Source organism: Melanaphis sacchari, unplaced genomic scaffold, assembly GCF_002803265.2.
Source record: "Melanaphis sacchari strain LSU unplaced genomic scaffold, SCAv2.0 Contig1_pilon_pilon, whole genome shotgun sequence".
NCBI lineage: Eukaryota > Metazoa > Arthropoda > Insecta > Hemiptera > Aphididae > Melanaphis > Melanaphis sacchari.
In genome coordinates this window covers 5,529,014-5,552,528 of record NW_020270976.1, presented here as the reverse complement: position 1 = coordinate 5,552,528, position 23,515 = coordinate 5,529,014, and the positions used below count along the sequence as shown (strand labels likewise).

Below are 23,515 nucleotides of genomic sequence, written 5' to 3'. Positions count from 1 at the left end.
GTGTGTGTGTGTGTGTGTGTGTGTGTGTGTGTGTGTGTGTGTGTGTGGATATTCCCTGCTAGTGGGCTCACAAGCTTTTGACGTTTGTAAAGGTATATGCGTGAATGTACCCGAGAGAGGTCTTGTATTGGCTGCTGCCTATATGCATATACAGTATACACACACACACACACACACACACACACACATATTATTATATATAATATACACTGTATGTGTTTACCCGGTCACCGCCACCGATTCACACACTTTGCACACCCAGATCACCTTTTCTACCGCGAATTTACCCCTTCCACCGCAAAACTGCCATCCGAGTATACAGTTACGGTATCCGTTAAATGGGTCAGAGGGCTCTTTGCGGAAAACCACAAGGCTTCTCATTTGCATCTTATTGGAAGACTTGAAAACGATGTGTGCATGTTTGTTTGTATACACTGGAATAGGAACACAATATCATTATACACTGGTTATGAACGGTGGAAGGGGGAGGAGTAGAATCGGGGAGTTCATTGAGCGTTTACGCACTGTAGCCGTATGGCTTAATTACGACTTGTAACGCACACGCCAATACACAAATTTATACGCAAGAGGAACTATCGTTTATTCATTTATAACACTTTGTCGGTCCCGTCGCCGTCATAGAGTGGACGGTCATTTAATATGTTGTTACATTTATTTGTGTGTTTTATTCACCTCACTATACGTAGTGTTTGTTTTAATAGACTTATCGAATGTTTTATAAGTACACGGAGTGATATAACATCGATACAGAATTTAATACGTTTTTAATAAAGATAGAGACTATCAAAAAGCACCGTTATAGTAATGTATACAATCTTGTGGTTTATCCAAACTTCAAACTGATCGATGTCTTATTTAGCGGTCGAATTAAAATTCCTGAATACGTATCAAAATTGACCATGCAGTTATAGTGTTTGAAGATTATAATATGATACAAAATTAAGATTTTGTGATTCCCTCGAAAAAAAAAAATAATAATGATTGCTTGTAATTCTTAAAATATTGTCACCTGCATAATGTATGTATAACAAAATAATGTTTTCCTTGTATTATTTCTGGTGAACCATTTTTGAATATTTATTTTTAAAGAATTTTATCAATTTTGTTGACTCCGTTGATGATTAAATTTCTTTAGCTCTTTAGTATTTAATGTGGATCATAGAATTTATACCGTTGCTTCTTTATCCTCGAAGTACATTTTCTGACAATGTGGTTAACAATAAATCGAAAATATCATTTACCTAGAATTATATTTATACATCAAGATAAAATAATTAACGAACTACATTCATAATTTATTTTAATAACAATTTTATAACCAATTATCGTTTATATCAAATAATTCAAATAATCGAAAAGAACTATAATTATGATTTTATGTAAATTGTTTTTTATATAATTTATTTTACTTTGATCACATTCGTTACCCTTTAATATTTTACATTTATAAATTATAATTGACATTCATTTTTACCTATGACATAGATTTTATCATAAAGTTATTTTTATCATCATACTTCCCTTAAAAAATGTGGTGTAAATAAAAAAAAAAAATTAAAATTAAATCTTACAATAAGTTTACATAAATTAAATTTATTAATAATATTAAATTTATAAAATTAAAAATAAATCTGTATATGAATTGAAAAATACTACAACAGTTAATTTTAAATATTATACCATTCGCTTTTTAGTATTCCAAAATTAATGTTTGCATAAATTTAAATTTAAAACAATAACAATTATGATTTGAAATAAATTTGTATTACATTTCCATGAATAAAGATTTTTATCTTTTGAATTTAAATTAAAAAAAACATACTTTTTCATAAGATTATTGATTTATCCATACAGCAAAAAATAAAAATTGTTGAAGATAAAAGAGAAATAAAAATATTTCTCGTTTTATTAAAATAAGTCTGTTAAAAGTACATGAAGTTAAAAGACAAAAGTCTATCTTATTTATATTTTTATAATAATATGAAATTTGAACATGACATTATATTAATCTTTTGAAGATTATACTATTTCTATGAAGTTTTTACTGAAATGTATATTCAACAAAAATTATTATTTATTTATTTTTTTTTTTTTTTTTTAAGTAGATATTCCTACTATATTGTATGATAAAACTACCAATTAATTTTGTTATTCTTTACTTTATAATTACTTAAATTTTATAACGACGATATTAAAATTATAAAAAAAAAAAACCATTTTATTTTGCCCCTAAATTCAATCCACTATATTGTTATGTACACCAATATAATATATAAAGTTTTTTTTACAAATTACTCAACAGATTGTTTTAAATCAAAATAAATAAGATACAATTAAATTATATACATTTTTTTTGTATCTATTTTAAAATCATAATCAACATTTTTCAAAATACAGCTATTTACAATTATAATTATAAAGGATTTAGTTTGAACGATTTCTATTATTAAAAATCACTTACAATCAGATAAAAGTTATAAAGAATATTATATTTCAATAAGATAATGATGATATATTGCATTACGTGACTTTTGTAAGTAAGTTAGAATATAGCTACATTATGCATTTTTGAATAATTGGAACAGGTCTTGCGATCTATTAAATATTTGAATGAAATTCAAAATTTAAATTCAAAGTGGTATAGCTTGACTTTTTTCTCACGGTAATTTAAAATCATTAGTTTCAAAGTATATAAAAATTAAACACATTGATTTTCGAAGAAAATGGAATTTGAAAAAAAATATATTTAATTTTCAAAAATGATAAGCAATGAAACATGATATACATGTATATATGCTTCTATATTGCCTATATAATACGCCGTGAAACATTTTAATACAATTCAACTCGCTGTGGTTTTAGAATGAAAGGTATAATATTCGTATATAGGTATTACACTCCCCAACAGTTCGAATTAATTATCGGTGTATTATAACCTGTTAACGGAATTTTTTTTAAAATTCAAAGTAGTACATTATTTAATCGTCTTTATATATTTCACTAAAATACAAAAATTTTGTTTTTATGTTTTTCCTCGTTAATTATTAAAATCATTTTAATTGTCTTGATTTTTATTGGAAAATGTTTTTTATTTATATGCGCATATAACTAAATTTTAATATTAAATATTTAACGAAAAACGTTTATTTTTTGTTTTTGACAAACAGTTTTATAAATATCACGTGAATACAACGAAGGTATTGTTGAAAGAGTATAACGGGAAAAATATCGTCGAATTTATTTTATTTTGACATTCGTTTATATCGTATTCAATTAATGCGCGTAAAAGATTTTTTTTTGATTCGAGAGTGAAAAGGATAAAGGTACAAAAAATATATATATATATAAATAAAAATGAGAAAAAAATAAATCGAAACAAAACCAACTGCTAGCACAAAGCTATATTGCTGGTAGTATCTGTGGTGGTAGTGGCGGCGGTGGAATCCAGTTTCGTAAGTAATCGGATAAAAAGTCCGTCGCGGTTTATACATAATATTATATATATAATATAAATAAAAATCGAATTATACGCGCCACTGAAGGGGTTCTTGAGTGACAAGTTTATGGAAGAAAGAAAAGTAAACGTTTGCCCGGTGGCTTGGGGTGGCGGTGTATCGGGTAGTGAAAAAAAAGTCACTAAAGTCGATTTATCAGTTTGATACCGCCACCGTTGCTACGCTGGAGGGTTTGTCATTATACACTCGCAACGAAACTTTTCCTCCACCCTTTCACACACATACACACAAATACACACAAACACACACATATTTCTCTACCGCAATTTGGTTTCTTCTAAAACAGCAATGGAGGGCGATTACTATGCTGAGAGAGCGACAAAAGATTTAATGAATCATGAAGTTGGAAAAAAAAAGATATATAAACGGTTTCAATGGACCGTACGGCACTTACACTATTCCACCGGCGTTGAAGAGTAATAGTGGATTATAAAGTTGACTATTCCTTTTTCTGTATTCATCGTTTTCCGTCCTTACCTATAACTACAAATATATATTATATATTTACATCAAGTATACTCATTAGTATACATTTATGTTTTTCTTAGTTTTTCATTATCTTTTTCTGTGAACACTTTATTGGGCAGTGTGATTTGTGAAGACATTTCATTAGTAACCATTTTAGGGATTGAAAATCGAGTCTGCCAGTGTTATCAATTTTTTCAATAGTTTCTCCAAAATGAGAAAAAAAACACTACAAGCATCGAAGACTTTTATAGAAATTTCAAGTAGCTAGGTTTTTTCTAGTTCTATTCGGAATCATCGTTTGGATACTACGATTGCTTTTAAATCAAATATCTTAACGCTCTCGGAAATATTCTATGGTCGAATTACGGACAAATATATTTAGTTGATTTTTGCTTTTGTTTTATTACAATGATTCAATTTAACGTAAATTATTTCGTTTAAAAAAAAATTGCATTTATTTCAGTTCCTCCGGACATATTGGACTATCCAACAAGCACAGATATGAACGTTCGCGAAGGCAACAACGTGTCGCTGAGATGCGCGGCTTCGGGATCACCGGCGCCCAATATCACGTGGCGCAAAGAAGGAACCGATCTCATACGTTTGGAACGTAGCCAGCAAGGTCTGTATCAATAAAGTATACGTCATATTATATAATATGTATATATTTAATAATATATAGTCAGCTATTAAATAACAATAATAATAATAATAATATAATATATAGTATTATGCGCATAATAACCATGGTGGTTCGATGGCGGTATGTGATATAATGTACCAATATAATATTATAGATTATAGATAGTTACCTATATATAATGTTTAAAATCATTGTCGTAAGCTCTCACGAACATCATAGACTATAATATACCATTATTTATTATTATACGGTAGACGCATATGATTATAATGCATGTGATTTAAGAGTATACAATCATCGGAATACCTAACGGTTGCCAAAACACTCTCACAACTAACTAGTTTACTAAGTCTTTATCAATACTGTGGGTTGTTGTTATTGTTAAACGTAATATCATGGTAAAATACACCGTATAATACGTAAAATATTTCTTATTATTTTCGGTAAATGTGATTAAAATTTTACGCGATTTATATTTATCCATACATGTTTTTACGGGAATACAATAATTCGTATTCATAAATGAACAAAAATAGATCGTATCAAAAATAATGTCATTTGATAAATTACAAATCACATTGGCTTATATTTTATATTAATTTATTGTTGTAATAATGACATTTTTTATCAAAATTATATTTACACAACCCCTTTGTATTTTCTCGTAATCAATGAATATCACCACATTAAAAAATACTTTTATTATTTTCAAATTTCAAGCAAAAAAAATAAAATTACGTAATACGAAAATTAAATATTTAAATATACTTAACATGTTTCAATTTCAATACATTATTCAAGTTCTACGTTAGTATAAAAAATAGGCTTTTTATTTGCTCAATAGTTCAAACATAATCAAATAAAATGTACTACAAAGAACGAAGATAAACTAAAAAAAAATAAAAAATCAATTCGTTTAGTCGTTTAGCTCACATCTAGCTATTTTAGTAATCTTTTGAAAGATATAGTTTGACTTTTTATGTATTTTAGACATGATTAGTTTTCCATCAAGTAATGCTATTCGTTGTATTTTTCCGGTACAAGTTTCGAAGTTATAGTTGACGAAAAAAAGTTACTGAACCATTTTTATCTCATCATTCAGCTAACCAAAGTAATAAAATATAATTTATAAATATTATTTAACGTTTTAAAAATTCTGAGTGCTAATAATTATGACAATGCCTTATCGTTACAATAAAAACTACGTTTATAAAAAAAAACAACAGATAATACAACAATTTCTACTCTATACAATGTTTGTTTTTATACTTTTCTGTAAATAAAAAATAACAGTTATCTAATTGACGATCAAGAAAATAAATGTACATAATATATTATGAGTTTATTACTTACATTTTACCATCTTCAGCATATTATACATTACATCAAAGTAAGCTTGTAAGAAGTAGCTTGTGAATTTGTAATTTATTAATTTGATTGTTTTTTTTTTTTTTTTTTTTTTTTTTTTTTTTAATGTCATTTTAGTACAATTTAGGAATAATTATAGTTATACAAGAGTAAAGTCATATGCATAATATAAACTAAAAAATTACTAAACGATCATAAGATATATCTGTACAAATAAAATTCAAGTGTCTGTTAAGAGTATCGTAGGAAATTTGTGTAGTAAGTATACCTAATTTAGTTAAAATTCAAAAAAAAAAAAACACACACACACAATTAATAGTATCTATCTACATTCCAAACTTTCATAGGTCTGACTAATTAAGCAATAAAATAATTGTTGATCCGATGACGCGTGATTATATTTATTAAACGGAAAACTTACATATTGACCCATGGTTATAATTCATCACTAATCCAGATTATATATATATGATGAAGTAAGTGTACATGGCATTAATAACTAGTTAGTGTACAGTTTGTGGTTCTATTATGGTAGAAAGCAGGCTAACCTTTTCTATACTTGACTTCACACAAAGTATTAAAATGGGTACTCATCAATTTATAGCTACTGCGGTCTAATCCTAAAGGCCACTTTAAACATAACTAATACTCAGAATTCAAAACGAGTATTACCTATTAATTAATTGACCTGGTGCATCATATCATCATAATTGTAAGTTTTTAATAATTAATAACTTGTCAGTATTTGATGTGTATTATGAATAGAATATAAATGATTTAGAGAATAGTTTTTTCCAAATTTAATTTTAGAGCGAACATAAAACTTTTCATTAACTATTCAAATTCCAAATATTTCGTTGTTATTAACACATATAAATATAAAAACCTAGAATAAGACTTAGACTCTTAAACACCATATAGCTTTGTACTATAATTTGAAAATGTTGTTTATTTTTCAATTCGAGTCTTTTTTTTTTTTTTTTTTAACTTTTAAAAATTACTTGATTTTAAACCTTATTGCTATTAGATATTTTATTTTCTGATCGCCAGTACATCCATGTGTTCATACTATATACTTTATCATCTACAAATGGACAATTAGTAAATGTATCCTTTACTCCAAAATATATTAATATTTGAAACTAAGAACTCTAGACAGCATTATTGGCATAATATGTATTGTAACTATTATTTTTCAACATTTAGAATCCGATTAATCATTTTCCTTATGTAAATTTTCGTTAAATATAACATATATAAATTAACATAACAGCTATTTTAAAACAATATTTTGTTTAAATAAAACCGTACTTTAATTTTATCACAAAATTTATTGATGTGGGTACATGAAAAAAAAAAAAAAACTGTTCAAAAGCGTTTATACAGTCCCAATCGAGTTACTTATAAATAAGTGTATTTTTGTACAAGATTATTCGTGGTAATTGCTTTTTTTACTTTGACACGAGAATAAATAATTTTTTTTACAAATATGGTTACATTTAAAATAAAAAAGATCCATATAGATGCTTGACTCAGATAAAATATTGAATATATATTTCGTTTTTATTCTTGTGTTATATGTCATGAGTGATAAATTAAATTTCTGTACACTAATCTATATAAAATAACTAACACAATTGAATGTTGTAAACGTATTTTTCGAACCGTAAAATAGTTATTAATTTATAATTTATGTAAATATTAAAATTATTTAGCAACGTTAACGAAACAATTAATCCATCTTTACTTAGTTTGATAGTTCTATGACATAAATATTTGAAGAGCTTTCAGAATTTGTCAAACATTTTACTTCATCAGCAACAATAATGATAGTTTGCACGAACACTTATATTTCTCAACACTAAATCAACTGTCTAATGCAAGATATACTAGAATATAGTGAAAAGTAATTAAAATCAAATAGATACACATATAAACACAAGAAAGCGTGACTAGTACACAAACCTTGTACATCAAATTAACGGCCAAACAAGTTATGTTTACATTTTACATAGCGCCAAACTTTGCTGAGTGTCTACTTCTTGCCTTTATATTTTTATCGGTTTGTTTGTTTTTGTAATATACAAGTAACATATATCGTTTTAGAATAGATTTAAAAAGTACCGATCAACGAATGTAAAATTCGAAATTTTAATATAGAGTTCTTGTAATACATTGAATGGCTGCAAAATATATTATATATATATATATATTATTTTTCGAGGAGCTCTATATATACTTTATGCCTATAAAATTTAAATCAAGAAAACTTGAATTTTGGTGAATTTTATTTCATATTATTGTTATATTCTATAATTCATCATTATCATTCCCATAATAAATTAATTTTTAAGCTTTCCCTAGTCATGCAAAATGCCAAAACCACAACATTGATAATGATTTTAAAATTGATAATTCTGAGTTAAAATAATGAAAAAAAGCAACACTAACTGTTAACCATTTTAATAATGTTATATTTAATAGTTTTCATATGATGTACTAAAAGCTTTCACTGAAATAATAATATTTAAAAGACAGTTAAATAGCAGTGTTATGCGTGGATAAATTATTATTACTGGACAACTATTATTGCAATAATAGCGCATGTTAAATTGCATTAATTTCGTGTACGTAATAAACTAAGAACCGCATTTATTTAGTAGAGAATACACTATTTAAGATTAAAACGATAAAATTTGAAATTATTTGGTTTGTTTTAATTCGGCAATGATATATCATAAGGTGTAACCTATAGCCATACAATGATATAATAATAAAATTATCAACAGAATTATTATCACACTCCAAAAATTATGCCAAACGTTAATAATAAATATAAAATATATATTTATACTTAAACACATATAATGGGTATATAAAGATATTATTTAAAGCATAAATGATTAAGTAATTAAATATTTTATTATCGAATAGGTATAATATACGAGATAATAAATATAACCGGCGACAGTTGATGAAATCTTTTTAATAAACATGGTTTTTTTTTTCTTTTAAGTAATTACGTAAAAACGATATATTTGTATTCATCAAATGAAAAAAAATTTATAATATTATAAATATGCACATTGTGGATTATGTTATCATTTTAAAAGAAACACAGCAGTTATAACAACATTATTATTTTCAACTCTCAATTGACATTTTGAATTACATTTAAAAACTTAAAAGTTGTCTAGTGAAAATTGAATTCCACCTACCTTAAGTCTTTTCGTATTTTGTACTATAATAATAACAACAAAGCAATATTTTTTATGACACAATATTGTTGCAATGCAGGAAACATATATTATAGAATTCATTCGAATTTAATAAAAATAAAACATAAATGTTAAAAAGAAGTTTAGTATAGGAAGATTCGTGTTCAAATTTAACATATATATAAACTAGACATCTTACTATCGATAAATGTTTTATTGGATATAGATTTCGAAATTGTTTTTAAAATAAATTACTTTGTTAGAGCGATAGCAAACGTACGAATATACGAAAATGATATACTTACACGAATACTCGAGTCGATTAAATTCATTTCCAAACAATCAAAATCCCTGGATATTTTGTTTACCTAGTGTTTTTTTTTAGATAAGCACACTTTGACACTTGTCTTAGATAAAGAATCAATCAAAGGAAATGAAATCGTTGACTCTTCTAAGTCTCGTGTCGTTTTATTAATATATATATATATATTCACATTGGTAGTTTTGACTATATTATTTTTTGCAACTGTTTCGGGCTTGTCACACTTGTCATACAATAATACGATTCTCGTGACAAAAAATATCAGTAGGAAATATTTAAAAAATTAAAACTAAAATTATTAAAATACAATAGAAGTTTAAACAAAAATTTGCATTTCTACTTTGATTTTTTAATGAAATCAAAGTATCATATAGAATAATTATTATAATTTTAAAACAATGTATATTTTTTAGTTGATTATTCATTCAAATCATCAAATTAATTTGATTTTAAATGTGTACTTACGTTCAATAAATTGAATTGAACATTTTTTTTATGAATCAAAACATTTATCAAATAAAAATAAATAAACAAACAAATAATTAACAATAGTTAAAAATACATTTTTGTACATTTTATATATATATAAAAAAAAAAATTACATTTTATAAATAATAGTAGACAGTACTTTAAAATAAGAAAATGAAAATATTAATTGGCAAGTATGATGAAAAACTTTATCGACATTTCTAACCATATTTGTAAAATGTTCGGGTTAAACATATTTACGATTTCGGTTTAAATATTTAATTTTTTTTTTTACGTTGTATCTTCATCTTCATATACATATATTATAAGTTATAACTTATAACTATTTAAAATACTTTCTAAATTATTAAAAATTAAATACTTGTATTATGAATTTAAAATTTAAATTATTTATTTAAATTAAATTATTCAACACATTTTAAATGTATCCTTATGATTTAATCAAATCATTTTCAATACATTTCCAGTAGTATTATATTTGAATGTGAAAGGTTTCAATGTGCGCGATGTACTTATTTATAAGTTCATAAACTTAAAATTGACTTTAAATAGAGTAAAAAAACCTTTTATATTATTTTTATTTTCATTTGGATTTACATAATTTAAATAAAATTGAATACAATTTCATATTTTAAAAATAATTGATATTTAATGTAAAAAAAAAAAAAAAAAAATAATAAAAATTTCATTTAAAGTTATCATCTTCTAATTTACAAACTATTTAGTCGATAATACTAACAAAAGTTTTATGATTTAATGCAGAAGATCAATATATGTGTACAAATGTGACAATAATAATCAATATATATATACTAAAACATCCAGAAAAAACAATTATATGGTCATAATAAAAATAATTTTTACATATGCAAAAATACATGGCAATGCAAATAATGTTAAGTGTTCAATTATAATCATTGAAATTTTATTTTTTAATGTAAAATTAAAAGTAAGCAAATAATAAAAAAATACGTAGAAAACTACATGTTTCTAATTCCCGAATTAAATTTAGTCAATCCTATAGAATTTGAGTTATTTCGATTACCATAGGTTAGCAATAGCTGATAACGCTTTCATTGCATAATGTTAACCAGTCATCTTAAAAATACACTAGATTTTTTTGATTTTTCGATTATAAATCTTACTGTATCTCTTTTTATATATTTTAAAGTATAAAAGAACCCCGAATAATGAAAAAATAGATAAATAAAAAAATAAGATAGGAAAATCTACACAACACCTCAAGTTTCTAGTTTTAGAATCATTTCCATATAATTTTCATTCAATCATAGTTTTAGTTATTAAATTTCTCCTCAACCTCTAATCGTATTATAATTCAGACTACTGATGGGTCTTAATTTGATATCAAATCACGCGTTCAAGTTAGGGTTCAATTACAGTCCCTTGTATACCCTAACCCTCTCCAACTGTGCTAGTAAATCATAAGACTTTCATCACTTGTTATTTAATTTTCTAGATCTTTCGTTACAATATATGTATATATTTCGTTTTATGAAGAAAAAAATGGTTTATCCTTTTTACACTAATTTTTTCTACGTCCATATTTTACAGTCAATCCTCTTATATAATGTCATCCTAACTAAATCCATTTTACATTGTAAAGAGTTCAAAATGAAATAACTATTATCATAGTAAAATCACAAAAAAGCTTATCATTTATATTTACTCTTATGTATAAATGCATAGTGATTAGTGATTGAAATGTTATATTTTTTGTTAATGTTCATTACTAAAAAAAAAAAAAAAATAGTAATAATACGATTATGATAACTTTTTCTTATAGTTTGGGAGTTGTAACACGGCATTTTATAGACAACTTATTAACTGTAAAATTAATTTATTTATTATATGAATAAAAAATATTAATCAACAAATTTGTACAAATAATCGTCGGTAAGTCATATACGAAAAAAATTATGTTCGTAACAACCTTAATATTATTATTGTGTGATGTTATTATACTGTTCAAATTTTGTCAAAAAAATGAAAAAAAAAAACACTTTAAAAATGTTACAATTATAAGAATATTGCATTACTATAAGAAAAATAATAATAATAATAAAAAATAGCAATTTTCAGTAAGTTACTTTCAAGCGGTAATGAACATATCATATTACATATAGAGTGATGCTAATAGCTAATAGGTATAGTACCACTTTTCTTTTTAGAGCTTTTATAATTTTAAATTTTATTTTCAAATAATTTTTAAATAAATATATAATTCCTGGTGTGTTACACAAGTGAAAGTTTTTTGTTAATTATTATTGCAGAAACAAATCTTACACTATTTATTTACCAAGAATATTTTATAGTAAATCCAAATTTAAATTTAAAAGACTAATATTATTTAATATATATACATAAACAATAAAACAAGAATTTTGAACATTAAAACATTAAAAAAAAAAAAAAACTTATAAAAAATTAAAAATACTATGTAAAATATGAATACGCTATTTTAGGTTTAATAGTAAACATTGAAATTATGTTTTCTTGATGTTTAAATTACAACTAAATAATATTTTTGTTAATAATTATTAATAATAATTAATTGATATAAAATAAAAAGGGCTTAGAATTGAGTTTATCATATTATTGAAATTATATACGTGTGAAAAGCGTTTGTAATTATGTTTTTTTTTAAATTTTATGAAATAAATTTATTATTTTTAAAATAGATATAAGATATATCTTAAGTATAATTTTTTTATTTATAAATTGATATATTTGATGAAAAACTTGTAAAAATCAAAGATTTTTCAAAAAATTCACTTTAATAAATATCTTTATAATAAAATTGTATTCTTAAACGCCTAAACAAAAATTTCACTTTGTGTTGATATAATATTTATAACGCTATAAATTGGTTGTTTTAAAAAAATTATCAATAACATTTTACCATAAATAAAACTGTACTTGTTTTATTTACCACATACAATGGTACAAAAAAATAAAACTTAAAACATTTTTTAACACTAGCGTTGATTTACATTTTTATGACAAACCTTCATGCTATATTTCACGTTTATTTAGTAAACAAATATTATATTATTTTTTGCCAAAGAGGCGTTCTTCCAAAAAGGAAAAGTTAATGTTTCCCATAGAGATTTAAGTATTAATGTCCACAATCCAAAGCCGTCGGTATATTAAATATACATCGAGGACCGACCAGACAAGGGATTATCCAGGTAGCTTTTTTTTTTTAAATTTATTTATTATTGTTTTTTTATATATATATATGTAATCCCGACATTAAAAAATATACCACAGGATTTTTCTTTCCACTGATTACCGTTTTTTGGGGTCGTAGTAGTGAAAAATGATATAGTTATGTTAAAACAGAACAAACATATAACAACAACAAGCAACGACGACGACGACGACGAGAACCCGAGGCCAAATTGAAGTGAACGGTTTACAAAACGCTGAAAAATATACATATTATAAGTATGTTCTACCAACACCACCAACAAGCTACCAATGCTCATTAGGGTGTAGTTATTAATGTAATTTCGGATCGTCCTGAGGGCTTGCGATACATCTACCTCTCTCTCTATGTATATATATATGAATGTGGTAATCTCAACGGTGTGTGTATATTATATCATACATGTATGCATGTTGTCGAATAGCATCCACGCAGAGGCCATTGGGTTTTTCGCTTTTACTGTTATTCCCACACCTATTTCCGAGACCCCGAGGGTGGGTAAATGAAACAAAACGAATCTGACGTCCGGTTAGTGTCCGGAGTGAGTATGATGTTTTTTTTATTTATTTAATTATGACCTATATGAACTTTGATAACCGGAAAACTTTTGGCCCGTTATGTGCATATTATATTAATGCTCGAGTATATGAATATTTAACATATTCCATATAGCCCATAACAGCCGGAGCCATTTCGTTTTTTTTTTTCAGATAAAATATATAACATGATCATGTAATGTTTAAAACCTTGCATCAAATCGTTCATCAGAAAACTCATTTATCTTATTACACATTTTTCATTACTATCTATACATAAGATAACAAAAAATACATATGTTTTTATGTAATCCAATTCTCATTATTTTGTACTTAGAAACAATAATATGTTGGTTAGGGTTGAATATTATTTTGAAGTTACTAACGTATAATATGAATTTATCCCACCAAAGTAATATACATTTCTGTTGTATATTAAATATTATTTTTGAATACAACATTCAAATAATCATTAAACGTGTGATTATTTTTAACATTATATTATATTAAATTATTAGTTTGATTCATAAATACCTATTGATATATGATCTTATAATACTATTGTTACCAATTTTATTACGTCCATTAAAAGAATACGAAATTACGAAATTTCAAAATTAATAAAATATGAAATAATATTAAATGTGCTTTTAGATAGGTGCCTATTTAAATTAATGATAAAGCACGTGACTATTTTATTATTTTTATTATCATAAAAATACATAAATCCATTTTTATAATATTTCTATTAATTAAAAATATTAAAAAAATCTAGTATTTAAATATTTTATCAGAAATTTTATGTTGGAATAATAAGTACATGACATTCAGTTTTATTTGCAAACAAATAATAATAAAATAAAATTACTTTTCATATTTAGGATTCTGTGTATATTTTATAATGTCGATAAATTATATCAAAATAAGCTATTAAAATGTGTTGTAAAATATCAAGATGTTATTAACATTCCTATAATACTTGATTAAGATGATCGATGAAAAAGTAAAAACTAAGAATGTTCATTTTATATAATAGTGATTATTGTTATAATTTAAAATTGTTGATAAACGTCAAAAATATTCCAGAAGAAAAACAGTTATTACTTGCAATAAATCAAATACAAAACTTGCCCGAGGTTTTACTATTTACAAGGTTTGTGATTCCATATACCCATGGTTCATTTGCTGCATTTCAGAGAAGTTTTATCCCTTATTTTTCTTTCAGGATTGATGTTAGGTACCGGCTTATCATTTAATTGATCATACTACTCCGAAATGATATAATGTGTAGTTACATAATGTACACCACGATTTCGAGGAATCAGTAATATTGTTTCACATAATTTTTAAAGCAGTTAATTTATACAAATGATACACAAGTCTTGATTTTTAACTTATTATATTATAAATAATAAAATGCCTAAAACCATAGTTTTAAGAAAAATTTCAGTCAATTTTTGTAATAGTTAATAACTTAATTGCTAAATCATACTCGTTTAACATAAATTAGAAAAAAAGGACAGTCTATCATTTTATATCAATACTGTCGTATGCATAATTTAATGAGTGTATTGTTATTCTCTCAAAATTAGTATGTTTCAATTACAGACTAACACATATTGTATGATAATTAAAAATTACAGCGTAAAATTTTGTATGAGTTGATAATATGTACAACATTGCTGTCATAAGACCACTTTTGTTATACACGTACTTATACGTATGCTATACAAATTTGGTGCCCGTTCAAAGAAGTTTCGATCAACCATTCCAAACTTTTCAGAAAATGTTTTCTCCGTGCTTCATAGTATTTTATTGACATAACATTAAACAATGATTTATAAATTATAACTGTTATTGATCTTGCTAAAATCCACTACAAATGTTTTCATTCCTAATTATTTTTCAATGCTTATACTTTATATAAAAAATATAGTCTCTCTTCATATTCCTAAAGTAATAACTCTTGAAACTAAAATTGAGATTTACTAATCAACTAATTAAATATACCTAAAAATTATAAGATATTACCAATGAGTAAGTGTTCTCGTGTCACTAACGCCTCTTAAAATATACCTACTACTATAGTTATTTATCTTACCACATTATTAGACATGTCATATTTATCAATATATTCATGTATGTTGTATTAAGTAGTTAGGTGTATTAAAAAAAAAAAAACAGACTCTTATGACAAAAAATATAAATATTATTATGGTGTTTTCCTATATTAGATATACGTTAACATTTGTTGTTTGATAGGGTTGTAAAGAAATCGGTAAAATTATGTAACTTGTCTAATTATGTAACGCCATGTAAGTAATAATGATTCAAATTGTATAATTACTATTTTATAGTTGCGTAGAAATAAATTACATAATTATTACAGGAATAATAATTATAAATATAAGTATTTCAAACGTTTAATTTTATATAAATACAAGGAAATGGAAAATTAATTATTTTGAATGATGTATTTATAAGGTTTTATTATATTAGTTTTTAATAACTGTGATGAAGTATACCGCATTGAACAAATTATACTGATACAAATCCTGAAATATTGTGCGATCACAATTGCATGATAAACAGTAGCTACTTAGTTTGCATACAGAACGAGAATTGTTTGTTTAAATATATTGAATTGATGAAATAATTCAATATCATGAATTATAGTGTAAAATGAAACGTATTTTTTATTAAATTATTATATATTATTATAAAACAATTATTTTTAGTTTTCACATAAAAATAATAAGATCTCGATTATCTAAATTTAATTTTCGTTTAACCATAATAATTTATTAGTTTGAAGAAAAATAGAGGCACAGAAAAAGTTCATTTTAATATCTCATTCTAACCAGTAGAACTAATGAATTTGGAAAGATTTTGTCCGGAGATTATTATATTTAGTCTCATTAGATTTTTAAAATAAATATTGGGCATTTTTTATAATACAAATTTTTTTATTACTTAAATCTATATATATTCTAAAAGTTCGAAATATGGTTATGGCAGTACCAAAAAAAAATTAAAAACGAATATTATAATAATAGAGTTTTTCTCTAAGCATTAATATCCGTTATATAGATCATAATAAAATGTTTTTACGTAGTATGAAATAACTATACCATTACAATTTATAGATGAGAAAAATATCAAATCCCGGAAATTTGTGGTCTCTTACTCCGCTAGTTTAAAATTTAAAGACATATTTATTGCTCCAATAAACATAAAAATTATCATCTTAAAATTTTTGATTTTTTCTAAAACTATATATATTGCATAAAAAAATAAAAAACGGAAAAAATTAAAGTATCACATTAAAATATTATTACATTGTTATATTGTTCATTAATTTATTATTAATTATTCTTCATACCTACTAAATACGTTTTGACTTGCAATATCACATAATATAAATTAAAATATTAACAATAATAACAAAAAAAAAAAAAAAAATAAAATAAAATAAAATAATAAAAATAAAAAATAAAACGTCAACGGTGGTCTAATCGTTTGCAACAGCCGCCTTCACAAAATGCCATGGTACGATGTAATGGAGCAACACGTATATAAACAACAACTTAATAATATATATATTTATATATGTATATAAATATATATTATGCTATATTTTCGACGAGAGGCAATAATGGCGGGCGCGGCTTTCGATTGTCAATCAAACGGATGGAAAAAATATGAAGAAAAAAAGAGATGGCCGGCTTTTTACACGCGACGGGGTCAAGTAGCAGCTCTCGCGTCGAGTGGCTCTAACGAGGGTGCAGCAGAGCTTGCTGCCGTCGCGCCGTTGTCGGTGTCGTCAAAGTCCGTTACTAGCTAGTATTCATATAACAATATATAAAAGGCACCTTGTCACCGCCGTCATTCCGTTAAACAGAGATATATACTATACGCTCATCAAATAATAATAATAATAATAATAATAATATGACAGTTTATTGAATTAATGCACGTTTCAACTCAAACCGTCCATACGAATGCATTATGATAACAATAATTATCACTATTATTATTATATTATTATATTATGTTGTGTGTAGTGAATTATTTCAGTTTGAATATATTTGCACTATAGAGTCACCGAGGAAATATCGCTCTCCTTATGTTTATCATTTGGGAAAATGAAACGTGATGAGAAATAATAAAATAAATAAAAAAGAAAATATCTATTACAAAAATAACCATACGATTATTATTATACCAAAAATACTTATTTTAACATGTTTTTAAAAACGCGACACTACACCTTTGAGTTTGCCTTAAGTGTAATAAAAAAAAAAAAAAAATCAGTGCTCGATGAAACAAAAATATTATTATTTTTACCATACGTATGGTAAATTATATAAGAAATATATTAAAAGTATTAATATCGCATGAGAAACGCAGATAAAAAAATATATTTACTTTTTATTGATGAATTTAAATCATTAAATACCTTCTTATATTATTATGAATTAATGTAAAAACATCTTAATCAAGAAAGAAAGAGTTTTAAGTTCTCAGTTACTTGTTTTAATATTATATATTGTTATATTTTGTTCATTAATATTATTATTCACGGATAATGTTAAGTAACAAGCATTGATGACAGATGTAATTCTTTATATTATACGATTTTTTTACCTATTTTATCATAAGTACAGCAATATTAATACATAGAAATAGAAGTATAAAACAATAATAACTAATAATTGATATATTTAGATATACTGGTTAACTATAGTTTACTAATTTGTATAAAGACCATATTGCGTTTAAAAAATGAATTAAGTATTATTTAACAATCTTATTTTAAATTTAATCATTTTGATTTCCAGTATACATATATCTATATGTATGTATATATATAGCGTAAATATTTCCCTATATAAAAATAAGAGGTTAAAATTATTTGTCAGTTTTTGAACGCTTAAGCAAACTTCTTCACTGCAAGACACTTGTGTACAATTATGTTTCTAAGTCAAAGTCTGTGTAAGCAATGTGCGTATATAAAAATATAAGTCGCTCATGTACGTCTAACTTTTAAATTTAAATACGACACGGTCATAGACCATAGACGTATATTTCTCCCCCAAAACGGACGTATTGTTTATATAATACACATTATAAAATATAAACGTTGCAGTTTCAAACAGGTCTGACAATATGGTAATTATTACCATACGATGGCATTTTGAAGTTAAAGCGCTTGTGCGCCCGTTTGTTTAGGATTAAGAAAACGGGGAATGTGTACAATAGTGCATCAGGTCTTACCCTTTTACTCGACTAAAGACTTGTAATGGTCACCGTCGAAGGTGGCCTCATTATTTTGTTACTGAACTATTCTCTAATGTTTGCTAAACGCTTCACTATACATATGTATTATTAATATACAGTCCTCGAGCTCTGATATTATTATTTTTTAAAGTCTGTGTAGCCAAAATACGCCACGATATTTATTTTTTATCTGTTAAGGCCAAAACAACAACTGTTTTTGAATATAATTTATTAAAATTAAACACAAATTATAAGTAATACTCAAAAAAAAAAAAAAATTAAATTAAATTACGTTATTTAGAGTCTTAAGTTAATATTGTAATCCTTTATCACCTTTTCATCAATAACTGTCTGTCCCTTAAAATCACTTAATAATAACTTAATATTCACTCGCATGCCAATAAAATATTCATGTTTAGCTTTCGATAAACGTTTAACTTGAGCTCAATATCTTAAAAATAAAATTTAATCAGTCAATTTAGACTACTAACTGCACTCATATCTCCTATAATTTGTCAATAATTCTTTACAATTAAGCATAATATAACTATTAATTCATAAAGTTATTAAGAAACTAGCATTGTCCTATGAAATTTATATATAGGGTTTTACAAAATGTTTTTACTTAAAAATTATTTAAGATTCAAGTGTTTCGATCAATTGTCTTTCTTCGAATTTTCATTGCTAATTGGTTCATTATAAATTATAAGATTCACAGTTACTTAAAAATTCCAAAGCTTACTCAATTTATTTTTCAACTCATTCAAAGTTAACCTACTACCAAAATCCGCTTATTAATCGATTATCTTCACGCAAAATCATTGATAACCTCCAGAAACAACTCTACAGGCCAGGAGTCGAAAAATTTTTCGAAGGAAAGACTCATTTTTTAAAAAAATTTACTAAACCATTATGTCCAGAGAGTCACACAAGATTAAGCAACTTTTTTTTTTTTTAGTCGTAGTTGTTAGTATAGACTATACATAGACAATAATGAAGGTATAATTTAATTTACATTTTACGGGTCTTGATATATTGATGAATTTTCTAAAGAGCCGCAGATTGCATGTTAAGGAGCCACATGTGGCTTCGGAGCCGCAGGTTCCCGACCCCTGCTATAGGCTATGGTCTACGCAGTTTTACTAATTTAATCTATCGAACCGCACTACTGAGTGTCTTCCTAATTCAGCTATTTCCGCAACAACTTAAAACATATAATTAAAACTGCTTATTGTATTTGCTATAGATTGTAATAATTTATTTTTAATACTATATATAATATATATATATAGTATATACATAACATATATTACATTGAGGAAAATTTAAAACTAATTCTGTGCTTTCTTTGCCAAGTGTATTTTATAGCTATATTTTAATACACATTATATTAGGTATATTACTTAATGTTTTGTTTTATAAAAACCGAGTAGATATCTATCTATAATTTTAACAAAATATATTGAGAAAATTAAAAAAATAAATATATTTCGTGGTAAAGTGATTTTTACATTGTCCATAAAATAAAATAAATAATGACGATGACTTGTTCTAATGATTTTCAATACGCGATCATAAAGTTGTTATTAGAAATTCCTATATTCCTACTTTTAGTAAAGGTATAGCTTATTAACAGTTTTCAAATAACACAGTACCTACCTACATACTTATCATCGCTTTACGACACAATAATAACGAGAATAGATTATTGAGAAATTATAAGATTATAAAAAAATTGTATTGGTAGATAATTACTTCAACTTGGTTTCAAACAACATTTGCTTTAGACACGCTATATGTTTGAAGATAAATAATATGTATTTTACCTCAAATTATCTCCGTATGATAACCTCTCTGAATAAAGGAAAAGAGTAATACTGGTTGTAGATTAATATGTGATGTGTATAACATAATAAACTGTAAACAATATACGTATAACATTATCGTTTCATGTGTTTGTTATAGTGCACAGCGTTGAAGGGCCAGTTCTGAACCTGACACGGATCAGTCGCTCTCACATGGGAGCATATCTATGCATTGCGTCAAACGGCGTACCACCATCGGTCAGCAAACGGATTATGCTGGTGGTGAACTGTGAGTAAAGTCTATAGATTGTATTTCATAAAAATTGCTTTATAATAATAATATTCATCCTTTACGCTTTTGCCGTGTCTCGTTGTTTGGTATTGCTCAAAAAATAAATCATCATATACAAAGCTAAGATTCATAAAAACCGATAAATAAATGTTTTTTTATTAAGTGAAATTCATTAACATTAACAAACGATAGATGCTCGTACTTGCAAAATGTTCTAAACAAAATAAATTTTATATTATATATTTTACAGCTTTTTTATATTTTTTATTTACATATCTACTTTATATTCTTCGAGTATATACAACTATTATAAACTATTCAGTCGTTTTTAATACGTTAAATTTTTTATTATATATCAAGCGGTTATAAATTGCATAATATATTATATATTTTACAAATGTTATATTCTGAAACACTAAAATATAAAATATAAATCTGAACTATCTATTATTATAACATTGTTTTAAATCCACCGTACCCTTCTGTTCTCAGTCCCGCCGATGATATGGATCCAAAATCAGCTGATCGGAGCATTCATTGGCCAATCATTAACTCTCGAATGTTTGTCCGAAGCGCATCCCAAGTCGATCAACTATTGGACCCGAGAGGCCGGCGAGATCATTGCTCACGGTAAGCAGAACACGTCCGGAGAATAAATGCCGCCACCGATGGGAAAAGTCAAATACTACCTTAGAGCGGGGGAGTAGGTAGTGAACAAAAAAAAAAAAAAAATACAAACGAACGATAACTGTGGTATCTGTACAGACTTTGCAAGGGAGGAGGACGGGTTAACGAGCTGAAAATTCAGCAGGATTTTTTTACGATTCGACGGCAATAAACGGGTGACAGGCTGCGGTGGCGGTACCAAAGTTTTTCTCTCCGTTTTAATAGGGATACACTCAAACCTTATACATATATATATACACACACACACTTACACATTTACACAATATATATATATTTTGAATCCCCAAAACGCACATCGTCGCGCATTTCGAGGAGTCGGACAACGACGACGACGTGTTTCATTTGGGATTTTTACCATACGTGCAGTGTTTATATATTTTTTTTTTTTTTATTATTATTATTTTGTTGTTTTTTTTTGTGATTGCTTTTGTAAGGTTCATACTATTTTTTACACAAAGGTACTTTTGTACTTATATATATATATATATATATGTTAATAGAACTAGAAAACACGTGACAGGCACGTGTCCCATTACACATCCTCCGGAAATGTACATACGAAGGTATTAAAATTTGACCAAACCTCTGCAGATTCGTGGCATCACAGTTTCCTGTCATGATTCACTCTTCTTCGACCACCACCATTACCCTACCAAACTAAAACTTGTCTCCTATTTTTCAACTTCTAATTGACGCGTGTCCATTCTCAAATTTCCAAAGCTATTATTCTTCATGATGTGTATAATACTGAGGATAATAATATATTAATATGATATATTTGATTTGAATATCGATATCAATACGTTATTTCGTGTTTATTATAAAACTTATTGAATTGATTTTTTAAATGATGCGCTTTAATATATGTATATTTAGACATTTTGTTGATTTTGGTTTTTAAACATAACTTTTAAAATAAAATACTCAGCTGAATATAAGTAGTTTTTTAATTTATTGAACAGATAACTCAATTATTTAAAACTTGCTTAAAATAACTATCAATAGGTAGGTACGCTAAATAAAGAACTCACGAGTAAAAGTATTCATCTCATATAACGATATAACCTCAATAGACCAATGACTATTATCTGTATCATATTGCTAAAAATATTAAATTATAATTAAAAATTGCACGTCTATTTTTTTTTTTTTTAATGCATTTTTAATTTATTTTATCTCGATTAAATAAATTACATTTTGAAATGTGGATGCATAACATTCTAAATTCTCCATAAAATAAAATGCTTGACGGTTTTTTTTTTTTATGGATTTCAAAATGACAGACATTCCAATGCGAATGAATTATGCAAACATAATTTTAGTGTACTATGGTCTTATTGTATGTAACTATAGTGATTAACTGATTTAATAATATATTTAATGTATATTATAAAATATAAATTAATGTGTATGCAGTATGCACATAAAAATAGTTAATATCGTCAAACCAATATGAAGATTAAATCTCTTAAATATAGTTATGAAATTGGAACGTTTTGAATTATTTTAAACATATAAGTTTTCGTACATACAAACAAATCAGAGGTGTAATTCATTTATTTGTGATTATAAAATATATAAATCCTCATATTAGTATTATTGAACAATATGGAATATATTTTTTTTTTAAATACCGACAAAC

At 25.5% G+C, this 23,515-nt stretch overlaps 1 protein-coding gene across 1 annotated transcript in view; it reads left to right on the top strand.

Moving 5' to 3' along the window:
• The window catches only part of LOC112593202 (neurotrimin-like), a 177,344-nt gene that overhangs the window by 100,869 nt on the left and 52,960 nt on the right, over positions 1 to 23,515 (top strand). Inside the window, exons 4-6 of the mRNA XM_025337546.1 lie at positions 4,468 to 4,626; positions 21,055 to 21,183; positions 21,679 to 21,816. Coding sequence (XP_025193331.1) covers positions 4,468 to 4,626; positions 21,055 to 21,183; positions 21,679 to 21,816 — 426 coding nt within the window. The remainder of the gene's footprint in view (positions 1 to 4,467; positions 4,627 to 21,054; positions 21,184 to 21,678; positions 21,817 to 23,515) is intronic.